This window comes from Chroicocephalus ridibundus, chromosome 7 (genome assembly GCF_963924245.1).
Source record: "Chroicocephalus ridibundus chromosome 7, bChrRid1.1, whole genome shotgun sequence".
NCBI lineage: Eukaryota > Metazoa > Chordata > Aves > Charadriiformes > Laridae > Chroicocephalus > Chroicocephalus ridibundus.
The window spans coordinates 25,287,327-25,304,355 of NC_086290.1; the positions used below are offsets into that span (position 1 = coordinate 25,287,327).

At 44.3% G+C, this 17,029-nt stretch overlaps 1 protein-coding gene across 3 annotated transcripts in view; it reads left to right on the forward strand.

Annotated features, from left to right (window-relative positions):
- The first annotated feature begins 426 nt into the window (after nucleotides 1-426).
- The window catches only part of ITGA6 (integrin subunit alpha 6), a 47,879-nt gene continuing 31,276 nt past the window's right edge, over nucleotides 427-17,029 (forward strand). For all 3 annotated transcript variants that reach the window (XM_063340750.1, XM_063340748.1, XM_063340749.1), the window contains exon 1: nucleotides 427-684. In XM_063340750.1, coding sequence (XP_063196820.1) covers nucleotides 524-684 — 161 coding nt within the window. In that variant the 5' untranslated portion in view covers nucleotides 427-523. The remainder of the gene's footprint in view (nucleotides 685-17,029) is intronic.

The window sequence follows — 17,029 nt, forward strand, 5'->3', positions numbered from 1 at the left end:
CTTTTTCTCAGGGACATGTTGTTTGGGGAATACACACTGAGTATGAGAAGCACCTGTGTACTGGGGTCTCTGGCCATAGCTCCCCCTCACCCTGGGAGATACTCGCCAAGGTGTTCTGCACATGGCCAGTACCCAACACCGGTGCCGGCTCCGACCGTGCTCCGTCGGGGGGCCATCCCTTTCCCCCCCGGCCCTCACGTGCGGCCCTGTCCCGCCCCCCGGGACCTGACACCCGGGGTGGAGGGCGCAGAAGGCGGTGTCCCCTCTGCGGGCCGCGGGAGGCGGCGCGGCGCCCTCGGCCGCCCTTCCTGGGGGGAAGGCACGCGGGCCCCGGGGACTCTTGGGCCCTCCCCGCGGCGGGGCGCGGGGCTGCTCGGCGGCAGCCGCCGCTCGGGGGCCGGGCGGGCGGGGCGGGGCGGGGCGGGCTCCGTCAGCGAGCGCGGAGCCGGCGGGGCACAACGGGCGCCCTCAGCGCGGGGAGCGGCGGCGGCAGCAGCAGGTTCACTGTGGCCGGCAAGGGCAGATGGCGGCCGCGCTCCTCTTCTACCTGTTCCTCCTGCCGGGGCTGGCCGGCGCCTTCAACCTGGACACGGACAACGTGATCAGCCGGCGCGGGGAGCCGGGCAGCCTCTTCGGCTTCTCCCTGGCCATGCACCGTCAGCTGCAGCCGCAGGAGAAACGGCTGTAAGTGCTCCCCGCGCCCCTCCTGGTCCCCTGCCGGGTACCGGCCGCGGGGACCCCTATCCCTTCCACTGCCGGGAAACTTCCCGGGGCCGCCAGCCACCACCCGTTGGGGGAGCGGAACGGCACCGGGCCGGGCGGTGGGCGTGCGGGGGGCGGGGGGGGAGAAGGGGGGGGAGCTGTGTGAGGGGGCTGGGATGGCCGGGGCGGCACCTGCCGCGGCCCGCGGGGTGCTGCGGAGCCGCAGGCCTCCCCGAGGCAGTGTGCGGCCGGGACGGGCCGGGGGGCGAGGTGCCACCCCGCCCTCCCCGGTGGCCTGCGGGGAACCGGGGGGAGGAAGGGGGAAGCGAGCAATAGCCCCCCCCACCTCTCCGGGAAGCTCCCCCGCCGCGGCCGCCTCAGCGGTGTCCCCCAGCAGGCGGCGGGGCCCGGGCGGAGGCGGCGGCCCGGGGCGGGCTCCTGGGACAGCGCCGAGGTGCTCCGCCGGTGCCCCGGGGCTGCGGGTGGCGGTCCGGGCTCTCGGGGTTTGTTCTCCCTCTGCGTAGCCTCGGGTAAGGCTGTTGAAGACGGAGCCTGCTCGGGAGCGCAGGTGGGAGGCGGTACAGGGAAGTCGGGAAGAATAAATCGATGTTGGTGGCGTGTGGGTGGAAGCTGGGAACTTACTTTGGGGAAATTCAGGAAGCCAAGTAAGGCTCCTTTGTGCATCCTCGGAATCTTCGCGACCGCGTCCAAGCAGTGCCTGACCCCACCCGATCCAGTAGTGCTAGATGGAGTGTGTCTTGTATAAGGTATTCTTATTAAATGAGTGTCCCTTCCGCAAATATTTGGTTTTAATTCAAGGGAGGACAAGCCCGTGATCCATGTAGAGTTAATGGGAGAAGGAGGCTGAAAGGAAATCATACCCTTTGTAAAGTTAGCTGGTAAATTTACTTAAAAGTACTGTCGGCCCATTTTGCTCGCACTTGTGTTCTGTGTGATTTCATAAAAATTACAGCATGTAAAGGAGTATAAATCACTAATAGCCACATTCTGTCTTCCATCTGGTAGACAAAATGACCCGTGATATCCTGAAGAATGAAATACAAATCTGTGAGCTACTTTTCAGAGGCCTTTATCTTAATTTTTGACAGAATTACTCTCGCATTCGTCTCATTTCAGTTCTACCGAGAAAGCAGTGCCTGAAGCTTGTTAGTTTTCTGTTGTATTGTCAATACATGTGTAATGAGCATGTCAGAATATGCAGAGACAGAAAGCCTATTACTGAAAAGTCGGTAGAAACACAAGAGGGGTCACAGTATTCAAGCTAGTCTGTAATATTTGGCTGAAATGCCTCGGAGATTATTAGCATGAAAGTTCTGTATTGTATGTATAGTAAGTGCTTCCTCAGGCAATCCAAAACTGGGGACAGAGCAGAGCCAGATGCTATCTGCCTTGACATGGCTTTCTGAATCCAGGCTTTCATGAGAAGCTAGAGTCTCCAACAGAGACAAAACCAGGCTAGAGAAACTGCATTTTATGCTGATGTGCACTTCTGAGTATGAGACATCTTGGTGCTTTTAAAAATCTATTTGTGAGCTTTAGCGTGAAGAATTTGAATGCTACCCTGGCTTGCTGCTGGGTAGTACGCTTGGAATGAAACATTTTACATCACACAGGCATGCTACAGTCACTTTGAGCATCGTTTTCCCATCTGTAAGAGAAGTAGTGTGTGGCTGTAACAGAACAAGACATGAAACGTGCCAAACTGTAACTGTCTTTCGTAGGGCCAGAGGTGTGCTTAGCTCGCTTTGTGTCTCGTGAAATAGATGGGAGTTTTGGTGGGGAAACTTGAAGTGAAGCCTCCTGTGTTAGGCTGCGTATTCATTATCAGCTAAAAATGAGCACCGTTGAATTAATACCAGACGATACCAAACCATGTGCAGTTTCTAAATAGCTTGACTCTACAGGTGGAACAAACGGTGTCTGCTGTCCAGAGACTGGGTGAAGGTGGGAAGTAGTGGGAATGGAGGTCATACTGGGGTCTCCTAATGACAAACAAGTATGTCTAATGCCTGTATTCTGCCCACTATCTGTAACAGCAGGAATTTTAGTAGTTGTTCTCTGGGGTGCAATGCCTCTGCGTTCCCAACTGCATTTTGGTCTGGGTCTTATCTCTACTGCAAAAGTGGTTTTATGTGCAGCTATCTCTTAGTCAGATAGAAATGTTTGTTTTGCCTCTTCTTCTTGAATGGATGCGAACTTCAAAGCTCAGTTACAGTTTGAGTGTGAACACTGTTAAGTAGTTGCCAAAAATACACAAACCCTACTTCATCATTGAAACTTAATTAAAAGTGACAATTCGGTTCTCATCTGGCAGGGACCCCCATTCCAAAAAAAGCCTGCCAACCTGAGCACCCCCCTGCCCCTCCAGTTTTACAAAATTAGAAATGGGTTGTAACAGACATGTGCAAGTTCAGTCAATCCTTGGAAAAATAAGCAAATGAGAGAAGGTGAAATACATGAATTCTGTTCAAGGGCTGTTTTAGTCTGTGGCTTGGAGCAAGGCGTGGTAAAACTAAATGATGTGTAATTTTTCTCTTGCCTCACTTAAGCAGTTCTTAAGTGAAATGGTTCCCTCTTCCTCACACCGGATAGTTCAGTGTTAAGCATTATGAAAATCCTCTGTAAAGATGAGGGTGGAGAATGTCTAGGAAGTGTGACGAATAAAGGTACAGCTGAAATAGCCTTTGATTAAACATGGTGTTTGCTTTTGATCATTTCTTTCTTAGTCACAGGATACTGTGGATTGCACATTAGCTTTGAAAGGCAATCTTTTAATTTGTTAGTGCTAGCTACTAATGCCATGTTTGCTAACGAGGAATTACTTAACTCCCAACCGTATGGGTAGACAACTGTTCAACTGCTTTGACTTTTTTTGTAAACGGTACTGAGTATAAGGCTGCGGACTAGTAACAGGATTTCGGTTTTCTTGTGAATATCTTTGTGTGAGAAAAGTTGGGAAGTTTGTCAGTTGGAGAGGAGAAAAACTTTATTAATTCACAGTGACTGCAAGTGGACTGCTAATGGCACGTGGGTGTGAAAGACAGCCGAAGGCAGCCTTAATGTGCATCAGGGGAGCATTAACATTGGAGGTACTTAGTATTAGTAGTACTTAGTATTAGTTATGCAGCCTGCCTGGGTTTCTGTGTACAGTTCTGGTTCATTATCAAGCACAGTGAAACAGGTAGCAGAAAAGGCTAATGGAGCTCTAAGAGGGCTGGGCTTGCTGCCTTGTGTAAGATTGTTCTGTTTTTAATCTGTCAATATGATGAAAATGAGGGAGTTCTGGTTTTGCAAAGGGGTGGTGGTGGCACAACAGCAGTGCGTTTCATCTGCAGGCTGGAAGAAAGTTTGTTACTTGGAGGGGTCTGAGGCTCGGGGACAGCGTAGCTATGGGAGTAATGTGGTTAAAGTTTAAGTAATCCTGTGATGGAGAATGCGAGTGTATGTAGCATCTGTAATGGGGGACTATGCTTGCTGTATATATGTATTAGCTACTATATAGTATAAATATGTTACTACTGTAATAAAGATATTATTACTAGCTACTCACTATACATATAGTGAGTGTAGTCACATATGTGTAATTTTATATATATATATAAAAAAAGATATAAATGATATGTGTGTATACATACTCCATGTAAGATGTCCAGCAGGTCTGTTCCAGCCCTTTTTGGTTGTAGTTCACAATGATTTAAGCAAATCTCTTGGATTAGAACACAATCCCCAAGACTACCTAAGTTTGTGTGTAACTTTACTTGCAAGCAATTCTGATATTATTTTCAGTCGAAATATGGAGCTGAGTTCAGGTAGGCTTTTTGTTATTGTTTAAGGCAAAAAAAGGATGAGATTGTAGTGATCAACATTCAAGATCTCATCAGCTAAAAAGCTGTGTGGTTGAAAGCTGTGGATGGGCACTTTATGTCAAGACTGCACTGACCATTAGTAGCCACGAAATCCTAAAAATTGCAGTATCTTACTGAAATTTTTCCTTGTGACAGGTTTTGCTGATCCAGCATCTCTCTACTGTGAGCTGTTATATCAGTACATAACGAAGCTGTCTGAGGTCAGCAGGGCTGCTGACATTGCTGTGCTGCTGCAGCACATCCTCAGTGGCATTCAGCCAGCTGACTGAAGGCTTGTGCTCCTAGACAATTATTCCAGCAACAAAAGAGGTGGATTATGTTGGCCTGCAGTGGAAAATGACAATTTCTGCCTGCAGAGGTGGTGTAGTGTAATTCAAGCTTCAGGTGGACTGAATTAATAACAGTGCATATTTACATCTTCAGGATTTAAATGTCTTAATATTGCTGGTCTTTGGTGCTTCTATCAATTAAAAAAAAAGGATTTGTTATTAATTTTCCTTTTTTTTTAAAGACTGTGTCCTTACTGTCTCATTGCATTTAGTGTGTTTTTTTTTTTCTTTTTTTTTCCCCTTCTTCTTGAGTGTGTCTCTGGTTTTGTCTATGCAGGCTATTCTTGGATAACCTGCTTAGCATCTTGATTACTTTCTTAATTTGTGATAGTAGAGGAGTTTGTCTATGTTTGAGAGAGATGTTCTGTGGCAAAGGTCAGGATCAAATGAAGTCGGGAAGGAGGAGGGAGGAGTAGTTTAAGAGCTTCCCTGTACTGGTAAAGGAAAGGAAAGATTTTTAAAAGGAAGATCCATCATACTAATACCATGGGTGAAAGAAATGAGAAGATAAATTTACATTGCATAAGGGGGAAGAATATAGAATTGCTATAGGTGGAGTCAAACTGCAGAAGGCAAGCTTTTTCCCAGTGCTAAGTTTGAGTTGTGCTGTGGGTTATCTGTGGTAGAGACACAGCTGACAGGTTTACGGGTCAGTATACAAAAGATTGGAAACTCTTATCATATAATTGTCACTATCTGACTCCCATTCTTGCAGGTGGAAAAGAAGTCAGCATTTTTATTGTTTTTTTCTTTTGTTGTTTTCCTCAAAGGAACAGGAAAGAATAGAGTTCCAGCAGAACTCTACTAAAGCAAGAAGGATGAAACGGCGCATTGAGCTGATAGACACTAGGAAGTTGCACTAGTGTAACCACTTCTGTCAGTGTGGAAGAAGAGCAGACCCTGCAAGGCACTAGTGAAGTCACAGGTCCTACAGCAAAAATGTGCTTCTACCAGGACAGTTTAGTCTGGCTGGCTCCAAAAAGGCCGTGTCAGGAAAGACGCTGCGGTGCAGTCCTCTGCCGTTCCCTGTGTGAGTTCACAGGTTCAACTTCACTGCAGTGTTAACTGGTGTGACAGACGTTCATAGTGTAAAGCTAGCCTTCCCTCACAGTAAGTGAAAAAACTCTTATCCCAGTCCTCCATCCCCTTGAGAAACTTGTTTTTCAAGATGTCATATGCTTTTCAGATAATGTTTTTTCTATGGTCACCTGTAAGTGCATAAGAATCTTAAGTAACCCTGTGGTAGATGTGTTGTATTTTCTTACGCTGTTAGTTCTTTTTAAGAATTAACAAAATTCATGGGTGTGATGGTGGGAGCCTTCCATGAGTAAGGACTGTTAGCGTATGCCTTTTGTCAGCAGTGGTGGTAAATGGCCTTATGTGCAGACTCCAGCTTTGAGAAACAGCCTAGGCTATCAGCTTCAATTACAACTCATAAAATTGTTATGTTCTTACAGGAAGGTGCTTGTACCTGATACAGCTCCTTGGTTTCATAGCTTTTTGTTTTTATCTATGAGCCTGGTTGATGAATCAGTTTCTAATGTAAGAGGTACCATGTTTTTGGAGGGGTTTCTAGAGCGTTACAGAGTAGAGGTGATGATGGGTTTAGAAGCGTTTTGGCTTATGCTTTCTTATTTTTAAATGTCTCGATAGATGTGAATGGAAATTTGTGGAGGCACAGATTCCTCTCTCTTCAGGCTGTGTGTTTGGAAAGAGAAGGGTGTTCTGTAAGCTGTTACTCTGTGTAAAGCACGGACCTGCCAAGCCATTCCAAGAGCATTAAAATGTAAGTGATGGCTCAATTAACCAAAAATGCTTTAAGTTCCTCTGGTCCAAGTCTGCTGTACTCATCCCTTTCTATAAAGGGATTTATACCTTTTGATTTATACCTAATTTATACCAGGTAGTTCTTATTAAATAACATCAGGATATAAATCAACCCTGATGAACACAGCATATGCTAGCACAGTGAGCTTTGTTGCGGCCAAAGTGTTAGACACGTCTCAGAAACAAATCCAAAACTTAATCTTGCATCCTTTAAAACTAGCAAGGTTAAAATCGTGTAACTGGAACAAAATAACACAATGCAGGCAAGGACAGACCTTGATCTCAGGAAGGAGGCGAAAGGCTTTTCTCTTTAGTTTTCATTCACTTTACTAAAGAACTGCACAAAATAGGAGTTAAGGACAATGGAAAAGCATTCTCCTTGACAAGTTGTGTTCTTGAGCAGGCGCTGTGGGTCCTGGCAACTCTGCTTAATGATGCCCGAAGGCTGGGCAGAAAAGCGCTGGGGGGAGGGCTCGCAGTTGGAAAGACCAGCAGCTATTCTCTTGCTTTTCAAACTAAGCTGATGTGGACACACACAGATGGGCAAAGCAGACGTGTCTGTGTGCGTATCTGACATAAAGCCCTCAATGAAACTGTCTGTGAAGTATTCCGTTGTGGAAAGGAGTTGTAGTCCTTAACAGTGTTTGCTCTAAATACTCTGGGGGGAAAAGTCATTCAATACCCTCTTAGTCTGACATAGAGTTCGTTTTGAGAACTGTAGTTGTAAGTTGGATGGGCTAAAATGTGTTCCAAAACAGTAAGATCAGGGACGGATCTGCCAGGAGTCCTTCTGCACCAGGGACATTAAAGGGAGCACCGTATCGTTACATTATCTGCGAGCCAAATCTTAAAATTTAGGATCTTCATGATTTTTATTCGAGGACATAGTTTTCCTTTGGTTTCTGTTTTCATTTCCCAAATTTTCTGAGGTCTTGAGAGCAGCAAAGAGCTTTCAAACAGGTGTGCGCAGAGAGGTGAGATGTACTGGTAACATTGGGCACAGAGGTGCAGCTGTGTCAGAATTATTATCAGAAGATGTGCTACAATTTCTGTATCAATTTCACTCCTGTGCTGGCTGCCTTGGTGGTAAAGAAGACTCTTTGAGCTGACATAGTGATAGCACAAGAGGAAATGGCCTCAAGTTGTGCCAGGGGAGGTTTTAGGATGAAGATCAGGGAAATTTCTTCACCCAAAGAGTTACCAAACATTGGAACAGGCTGCTTGGAGGAGTGTTGGAATCCCCATCCCTGGAGGTATTTAAAAGACCTAGTGCTGAGGGACACAGTTTAGTAGTGTTCGTCGCAGTGTTAGGTTAGTGTTTGAACTCAATGATCTTAAAGGTCCTTTCCAACGTAGACGGTTCTATGATTCCATATACTTAAAGAATAAACCATAAGGCAACCGTGCCATCAGGTATGGTCTGTCTTCATCCAGATGTGGAGTTTTAGGCACTGCATTGTCTACTGAATTAGGACTCTGTACGCATCCACCTGTGTAGAGAGTCCTAATTCATCCTTTTTTTGTGTTATGATCTAGTAGAAAAATGTCTTGCACTGTGGCAGGAAATAATAAATAATCTGTGTTGTATCTTCTTCAGAAATACTGGCTAACCCCATCAATCTGCTCCTGGACTATTTGATGGATCCAGTCTGTAATTGTACAAGGCAAATGTAAATCTTTGTAGTATGACTGTCAAATTAAGTGTTTTCATTTAATTAAACAATTTTTATTTAAGTTTTTGAGAAGTCTCTGTACTAATGACTGCCCTTTAATACATATTCTGCGGTTGTGTAGGATCTTTCATCCAAAATTCTCAACGTAATTTATAGTGATATTATTTCTTTAACTGTAAAATAGGAATGAAGAGGAGCACAAACTCACTGTTACAGTGCTTGCTAAGATGAGTGCAATTTTCTGTGTAGCACACGTTACTAATGCTGCTAATGTTAATTTGTAAATAACAAAGAAAAACTTATGCAGAAGCAGGATAGGTAGATTGGCTTCTCATAAATGTTTTTTCTTGAAGGACAGCAAGCAGAGAGCAATGGTTTACTGATCTAATTTGTTGCTGTCTGGATCCTCCACAAAATAAACCAGAACATTTCCCAAATGAGTATATTGGGTTGCCTGGTATGTTGTGGCAGTAAATTGTTCACTAGTCAGCACGGGCCATTCTTTTCTCCTCTGTTAAACTCTACCCAAATGCCTTTCCGTGTGTGCCAGAGCAACTGTCAGTTTTGTAAGGAATGCAATCTGGTACGTTTTGATAGGAGATACCTCATTCATTTCAGAACAACTGCTGTTTAAAAGCAGCTGTTGTTTAAATGTTTCAGAACCAGCCTGGTTCTGGATGAATCATGCTAGCCATAACTGTAAAAATGCCACGTTTTGGGGATGCATTCTGCGGAAAGGACAAGACTGAGATTAGGCTATCAGGCAAATGGCTATTTAAAAACAAGTTAGCAAAAATCCATGTTATTGAATGAGCAGATGGTGGTCTGTACTGTGAAACATTAGCTGGAAAATTAACACCTCATAGTGGTATTTAGCAAGGGTAGATACGGCACAGGAATATTTGAAGAAGGAAGTATACAAAATGGTCTGGAAAACATTGACTAATTCATTTATTAGCATTGGATATTGTTGATTGAGATATAGATATATATAAGCAACTTGCTGCTTTGGAAGTAGTGGCAGAAGTATTTAGGCTAGAAAAGCAAATGTGAATGTGGAAAAAAAAAGTCTTCCATTTTTAAGGGAATTACTCAGTATATTGAAAATGAACCAAACCATAGTTAATAAAGCTCCTTTCACAACTTTAGCATACAGTGTATCATATTCTTGGTAAAATGCACTTCCCCTGGGTTTAAGGTATCGTGAGCATCACATTTTCTAAGACTATCTTGAGAATTCTATAACTACTGCTTTGGAAAAGAGAATTGCAGTTATGTTGGTTTAGTTTAAAGAGCAGGACAGATGTATTCTGCTGTGAAGTACCTGAGATTAGATTTTTGTATCAAAATGATAGTAAAAAGCAAAAAGTACTGGTTCTTGCATTGTGATTTTTTTTTTTTTTTTTTGAGCGTTTGCTAGTACGAACTGACTGGTTTTGGCGCTGTTGGAGTGTTGGCTTTTTTTCTTGTTTCCTCTTACAGAACTGCATCTAAAAATATGTAATTTCCTAATTTTGATTTCCGTTAAGCAGTTGTACTCATGTATGTGAGGATGTTTTGACTGTGTTTGGAAGGGAGAAGGTCTGCAGGATCAAGAACAGAAGCAAGAGGGGTTCATGGGATGCTCCCGATCCAGATGCCATCCACCGCATAAAAATGCCCTTGGGTCCTCCAGGGTAACATGTATGGGTCCTGTGCTGGATTCCACTGTCAGCTAGTGAGCTTCTACGTTACTTTTCAGCTGTTTTCTTTCCATTTGTTTTCTGCTTTTGAGGAGTTCGGAGAGCTTTTAAGAAACAAGGAACAGCAAATAGGAATGATCAGCATTGTTGAGTTTGCTGATGGATAGTGCCCATAGGAATGGCAGACTTTCTTACACTGAGTGGTGTTTCTTTTATAGTGAAGATGACAGGCAATTTTTTAAATGGAGCTAAATGAGCTTAGCTTCTGCCTGTTTCAGCTGGCATCGTTACCCTCCTCAAAAGCAGGTCTATAAAATCTATCTTTAAAAAAACAAACCCAAACAAGATTGCAGACATGCTGAGAGCGACTCACCCTGTAATGAGTGCCCGAGGTTGTTTGCTCAGCAGCACATGCGCAGGTCAAAGGTCTGAGGGAAATTCATGTTTATCCTGGAAGTGCTCAAAAGTGGCAACCAGCTGTTGCTGATAGCAAGCACGTTATCGTTGTGTCCTTGTTTTCTCATAGCTTTTTTTCACATCACTCTTTTAAGGGAATTACAGAGATTGGTTAGCCATGCCCTTTGTCATTGGTGCTGCGGAAGCTGTGTAGTGGTTAGATCTGCTGGCTCTTAGACTTTAGCCATGTCTAGCAGATCAATTATCCATGTTTGTTTAGTGTGAAACAAACTTTAAGTGAAAAATCACATTATTTTCTTGGCCAAAGATGCTAAAATAAATTTGCTATATTTTTTTCTTATATAGCCAACTCTTGCAGCTGCTACTACAAATATGGCATAATTATGCAAGTCCCTGTAAACTTTTCATCCGCTCAACTTATTTTTCTGCTAGAGAAATGTTTGATAATTATGAATTGTGGCCCCAGAATGTTGCTGAAGAGTAGGTTTCTTTCTTCTCAGCCAAGCCGTTATTCCTGCGTATACTGGAATAATACTTTTGTTGTTGTCAGGTCAGATCCAGTCCTAGTACTAGCTGCAATACTGCTTGCATGACTTTCAGCCTACAGGAATGTAGGGTGTTAAAAATACTTGAAAACAAATAATTCGTTCCAGGTTCTGCTCAAGTGAGAATGTGGGGAGTGGTGAAAGATGGAAAATAAGTATGTGTGAGGGGAGGCGTGTAAAAATTAAGCGTGTGTACATGTGGAGGGGGAGCAGTATGTAGCGGAAGAGAATGCAGTGGGTTTCTTGGCATAGTCTCAAATCCAAGTTATTTTGCAAACAGAAAAATCTTGTTCTTAGGTTTTGAAAGCTGGTTGAAATTCTTAGAGTTTGTACATTCCTGCTCATGGTAAAATACAATCACTTCTTCTTCCATGAATGTGTATATGGAGAAGTTTCTTGTGAAAATATGATTTATTTCTGTTGATCTCTTTGATCAGCGTTTCAGTATCTGCATGGAACACAAAAAAAAAGGCTCCTTAAGTGCCCCAACTGCATGGGCATTTGTACGACTTGGTTCACCTGTGAATCTCCTACTCCACTCCTTATTGGAGTGATGCTCTTCCAAGAGATTTGAATGCCTTTGTTTTCAGTTAATTTGAAGGAGTGGGGGGACTGTGTGTCAGAAGATGTACCCAGTGACACATGTGCTTTTGTGATTAAGTTCATGGCTTGAAGAAAAGCCTTACTCAAACTGTGGATCCTGCTATATGCATTTAACTGAGGGCTAGGACAGTTTTTAGGCTGAAAAAATAATATGAAATCTGTACTTTAGTGTGCAAGTGACTTTGGGCTGTTGAAGTGCGTATTTACTGTCTGGCTGTGTACTGGTTCTCTGGAACATTTATTAGGGATTATGTGTCGGGAAGGCACATGCTGTTTGTGCACACGCGGAGCTCTTTAGCCCGCTCCCGGAGGGTTCCTCTTGCTGGTGCCGTGGGCAGGTGCTGGCAGCTGGGAGGGCACAGGGAGTCCGTGTTGGTCTTCCCACGGGGGCACTGGGTGGGATGCTTTAGCTGAATGCAATGATCCTGGGGCTAGTGCAAGACGTTTCTACCTGTCTTGCTTTTCCCCCCTACAATTTAGAGGGGGAAGGTGCTAAGTCTGAAAAAGAAGGAGCAGGAGTTGTCACTTAAATTGGATACGTGGGGTGAAGGAGCCATGGCTTGGGTTTGCTTGGGGAGCAATCGCTTTTCAAATACTGTGTGGCTGTGGGAGCAGTAGCTGTAGCATGTTATATCAGTTGGCCAAGAAGGCCAACAGTATTCTGGCTTGTATCAGGAACAGCGTGGCCAGCAGGGGTAGGGAAGTGATGGTGCCTCTGTACTCGGCACTGGTGAGGCCTCACCTCGAGTGCTGTGTTCAGTTCTGGGCCCCTCTGTACAAGAGGGACATTGAAGTGCTGGAGCGTGTCCAGAGGAGAGCTACCAGGCTGGTGAGGGGTCTGGGGACCAAGTCATATGAGGGGAGGCTGAAGGAGCTGGGGATGTTTAGCTTGGAGAAGAGGAGGCTGAGGGGAGACCTCATTGCCCTCTACAACTACCAGAAAGGAGGTTGTAGAGAGGTGGGTGTTGGCCTCTTCTCCCAAGTAAATAACGACAGGACCAGAGGAAATGGTCTGAAGTTGCGGCAGGAAAGGTTTAGATTAGGTATTAGGAAGAATTACTTTACTGAAAGAGTGGTCAGGCACTGGAACAGCCTGCCCAGGGAGGTGGTTGAGTCACCATCCCTAGAGGTATTTAAGGAACATCTAGATTTGGCACTTCAGGGCATGCTCTAGTGGCTGAGATTGTAGGTTGTTCGGTTGGACTCGATGATCTCAAAGGTCCTTTCCAACCATGAAGATTCTATGATTCTATGATATTGGCCATTGAGTCTTGTGTGAAATGTCCGTCCCTCTTACTGTACTTCTTTCATGCCTTTTAATGGTTTAATTACGGTCATAAATGAAACCGATGTACTTCATTCAGTGAAGGAAATAGAGGAATGACATTTCAACCCAAATATTTGTTCTGCTCTGTATTAAAACTCCTGCATTTTTTTTTTTTTTAAACGGCTTTTGGCATGTTGATGAACAGTATGTGCCTGTTATGGTTGTTGCCTCTTGTAACAAGTACTGCCTTCAAATACTGACTGGGAGCACTGCACTTTCAGATTGCTTTTTTTTTTTTTTTTTTTTGAGGAGGAAAAAAGTCTGAACAACTGTTTCCATATTTTGATTACTTGCATGTTTGTTTTCTAAAACATGTAACTAATAGATGATGTGATTCTCCTTTAATTTTTCATGATGTTCAAATGGAGGTGGGCGTGTGTTGGGGGGATGCAAAGACAAGCCCTGCAAATACAAAGAAGTTTAAATCTGAATTCAGAGGTTTCCTATGGCATGAACGGTCCGCATTGCAGGTGCAGGAGACAGTAATGCCTGTAGAGCGAGCATGTCCACAAAACACTGACCACAGCACTAACTCGCCGCTGTATCTGGTAGCCAGTTTTGCCGCAGGAGCTGGGCCAGGGCCCTGTAGTGTGGGGGCGGCAGGGACTGACAACTCACTCTTTCTGTGCTCCTGGGTAGCTGGGGACTGCTGGGTCACCCCAGATTTATTGCAGCTGCCCTTGCTTGGCTTGTCCTGCTGCCATTGGGGCTGGTGCCTTAACCCACCATCGCTGCCCGTAGTGGAGAAGCGCTGGGTGGCTGGACTGTGGTGGGACGAGGGGTTTCAGTGAGCCTAATGCAGACTGCTGGGAGCGCTAGGGCATTGGCTCCCGAGTTTGTTTCTTCAAAAGGCATGCTTATCACTTCTTGAGTTAAACCCCATGTTGCTCTAAGAGGATTTCATGCAGTAACAGGCACTGCCGCGTTAGAAAATATGAGTGAAAATCCCTTTAAGATGATTTCTTCCGTAAGTTTGTCATAGATTAATTATAAAACATGTTTTACAGTATCACTTCATGCTCAGGTCTGTTCCTGGCATGGGAGTTGTTCCTTCTTTTAGATCTGAAGGAATGTATAGCTTGTAAGGGAGACATTAAAACTGTAAGTATTATACAGGCTTCACTTGCTATTTGACAATATGAAAAAGTGGGGTATCTCCTGGTTAAAGCCAGAGGGTGGTGTCTGAAATGGAAAAACTGTATTTTGAAACAGGGCTTTGGAGCAGGCTGTACTGTTTCTTGTAGGAAAAATGCTTTCTACCAGTGAAAATGAGATCTGCAAAAACTATTTCAAATCCATACAGGCTGGGCTCTGGACTGTGAGGGGAAAGGGTTGATTTTTCCGTATGACTTTCAGAAAGTCAGTAATAAGTGGCCTTTTCAGAACAACAGGTGTCTTTGTAGTTCCAGTTTTACTTTGTAGTAGGTTGCCCTAGCCCTTATGCCGCTTTTGGCTTCTTTTCCCAGCCTCTATGATAATCTGCTTCCTAAAAAAGGCTGAATGAATTAAACGAAAATGGCAGTCCTTCAAGTGCCAAGCCTCCGGGCAGCAGAGATTAATGGTGTACTTGGCCATGGCTTTGCATTGGTAGTTGGAAAATGTAACTGTGGAGTTGAAGATTAGAAGAATCATCAGTCACTTAAAATAGCTATTAATAACAGGCTGGCAGTGATGGGTACCTCTGTAAAAAGTGTCTTGAACAAGTTCCCTGCTGACATAGTTACTGGCTGCATTTTGTCGGGAGAGGGTTTTTATTTTTTGGAGAAGCCCAGTCCCATAGTTCAGCTCCAGTTCCCATTAGCAGCCTGAGTGTATGGAAGGGTGATATCTCTCTGCTAATTAGTCTGTGGTGCTCCTGTCCTGTGACTTGTTTCTGTTGCTAGAAGCCAAATCCAGGCACAAAGCCAAGAAGGTGCGACTAGTATTCAAACACAGTGTCTGTCCTATTGGTCGACTTTAGTTATGTTGAAATATTGTGGGGATTAAGATGTTCCCATCCTCCCCTTTCATCAAGTTTAAAAGCTGTTGAGACCAAACCAGTGCAGAGGACTGAAAATACACCTCTAATGGAGGGCTCTAGGTTGAGAGCTCCTCACATTGACATCAGGGGTCTCTGCCTGGAGATTTTAAACATTTGATACACAGCTCGTGACTGTGAGTGGTGATTGGGTAGTAAAATTTAATCTAAATACGAGTTAGTGGTAGTTACTCTAATTTCTTCATTTTGTTCAATCCGGTGAAACTCTTTGCAAGCAAGCACTGGGATTGTGAGAGGAAAGGGATGCAGGAGTCTGTCTAGTCAGGGGTGGAAGAAGTTTCACAGCATTTAGCTTCGTTGCTTTCCAAATTTGGCCCCCCCTTGTGTGTATAGAGTCTTTCTGAAAACACAATGAAGTGCAAAGTCTACGGTGGCAGCATTGTTACCTGAGAACAGCAACCTTAAATTGGACATTTGTGCTCAATGAAGGTTGCAAAATTGGAAATTACTTACACCACTGACTATTCTATTCCGCCTGTATGTGGAAATGGCTGTTGGTTTGTTACCCAGGAAATACTTCCAGAGATTCCTACTCCAGTCTGTTAAAGCTCAGAGCTGGCACTACTGATGTGTTGCTGTTACTTTTAAAGAAAGGATGGCAAAGATGTGATGCCTTGTTTGGGGTAGAAGATACCATGGAAAAGGAAAGAATTTAAGGAATGAAAAAACCTTTGGGAGATAGAGTATCCGAGCTCAGTGCAGACTGTGTTATTTTTTATATTTATTAAAATCAAAACATAATTTATTCAATGGAAGCCACTTACTTTGATGAACAGGATTTGCTTTCAAAAATGTTAAAGATGTTCTCCCTCCTTTGACTTGATTTCTTTTGAGTAAATGTTTATTCCAAAATAGAACTGTAGTGAATCGCTGACAGTTTTTCTTCTCTGAAGTGTGTTGTGAAAATTGTATGTTGTCCTTAGATAGTTCCAGGCTGTAAGTGAGGAAAAGAATTTCACTGCGGAGTGAGGGAATGCTTCCAGGAGCTCAGAGGTTTTCTGGATTTCCTTTGATATGGTTTTCTCATCTTAACTGCAGCTTTCCTTTTGGAAGGGACCAAGGTAGTTTCATGAGGAATATTGGAGGGAGTTCAGATAGGTGTGAGCAGAAACCACTCCCAGTTCATAGAATCACAGAATGGTTTGGGTTGGAAGGGAACTTAAAGATCACCTAGTTCCAACCCCCTGCCATGGGCAAGGACACCTCCCACTAGACCAGGCTGCTCAAAGCCCCATCCAGCCTGGCCTTGAACACCTCCAGGGATGGGGCAGCCACAGCTTCCCTGGGCAACCTGTTCCAGTTCCCACTGTTGTTTTTGTTAGTCGAGAAGGAGCCACAGCCTCCTGATAAGCTTCTCCAAAAATTAGTGATGAAAGCAGGGAGGGTTTTAAAATCTTACACTAACACTGCTCTGTAATATAATATATATAATGTAATATACTCTGTAATACCTGTTAAAATGCAGTTACTTCTGGTGTATTTTGCTTTTGATTTTAATAACTCTGATGGGCTACTTTTGATTAAATTAAGTTACAGCCTTTCTTCTTGATGTTCACCCGACTGTTCTTGCTGAGTACTGGTCAACAGCAGTTGACAAATGGAGACCTGGTCCCTGCCTGCCTGCCTGACTGGGGCAGCGAGTTCCCACCTTCTTTCGCTTCTTTGAAATGTGTAGGTTTATAAAGTATCTTTTCATCACGCAGTTAGCCAAAAGCGCGGTTCAGCTCTAGATCAAGTCAGAATGTCTTGGTACCTTTCTGAGAGGGGGGGCTTGTGCCCATCCCCGTTGGACATTGTGGCTATCCCTCACACACGCAGGTACAGCTGGGGTCACTGGTGTCCATGCAATGCAGGCATCATCCACCTGAGCCAAAATCGCATCTTGGTGAGGTCAATTAGTTAAACTGGCATTACATGCCAATCCATGAGCTCTAATCCTGTGGGATTATCTCAAGTTTGGCCATGAATCCGGGGTTGTAAGGGAGTAAATCTGTCCCTG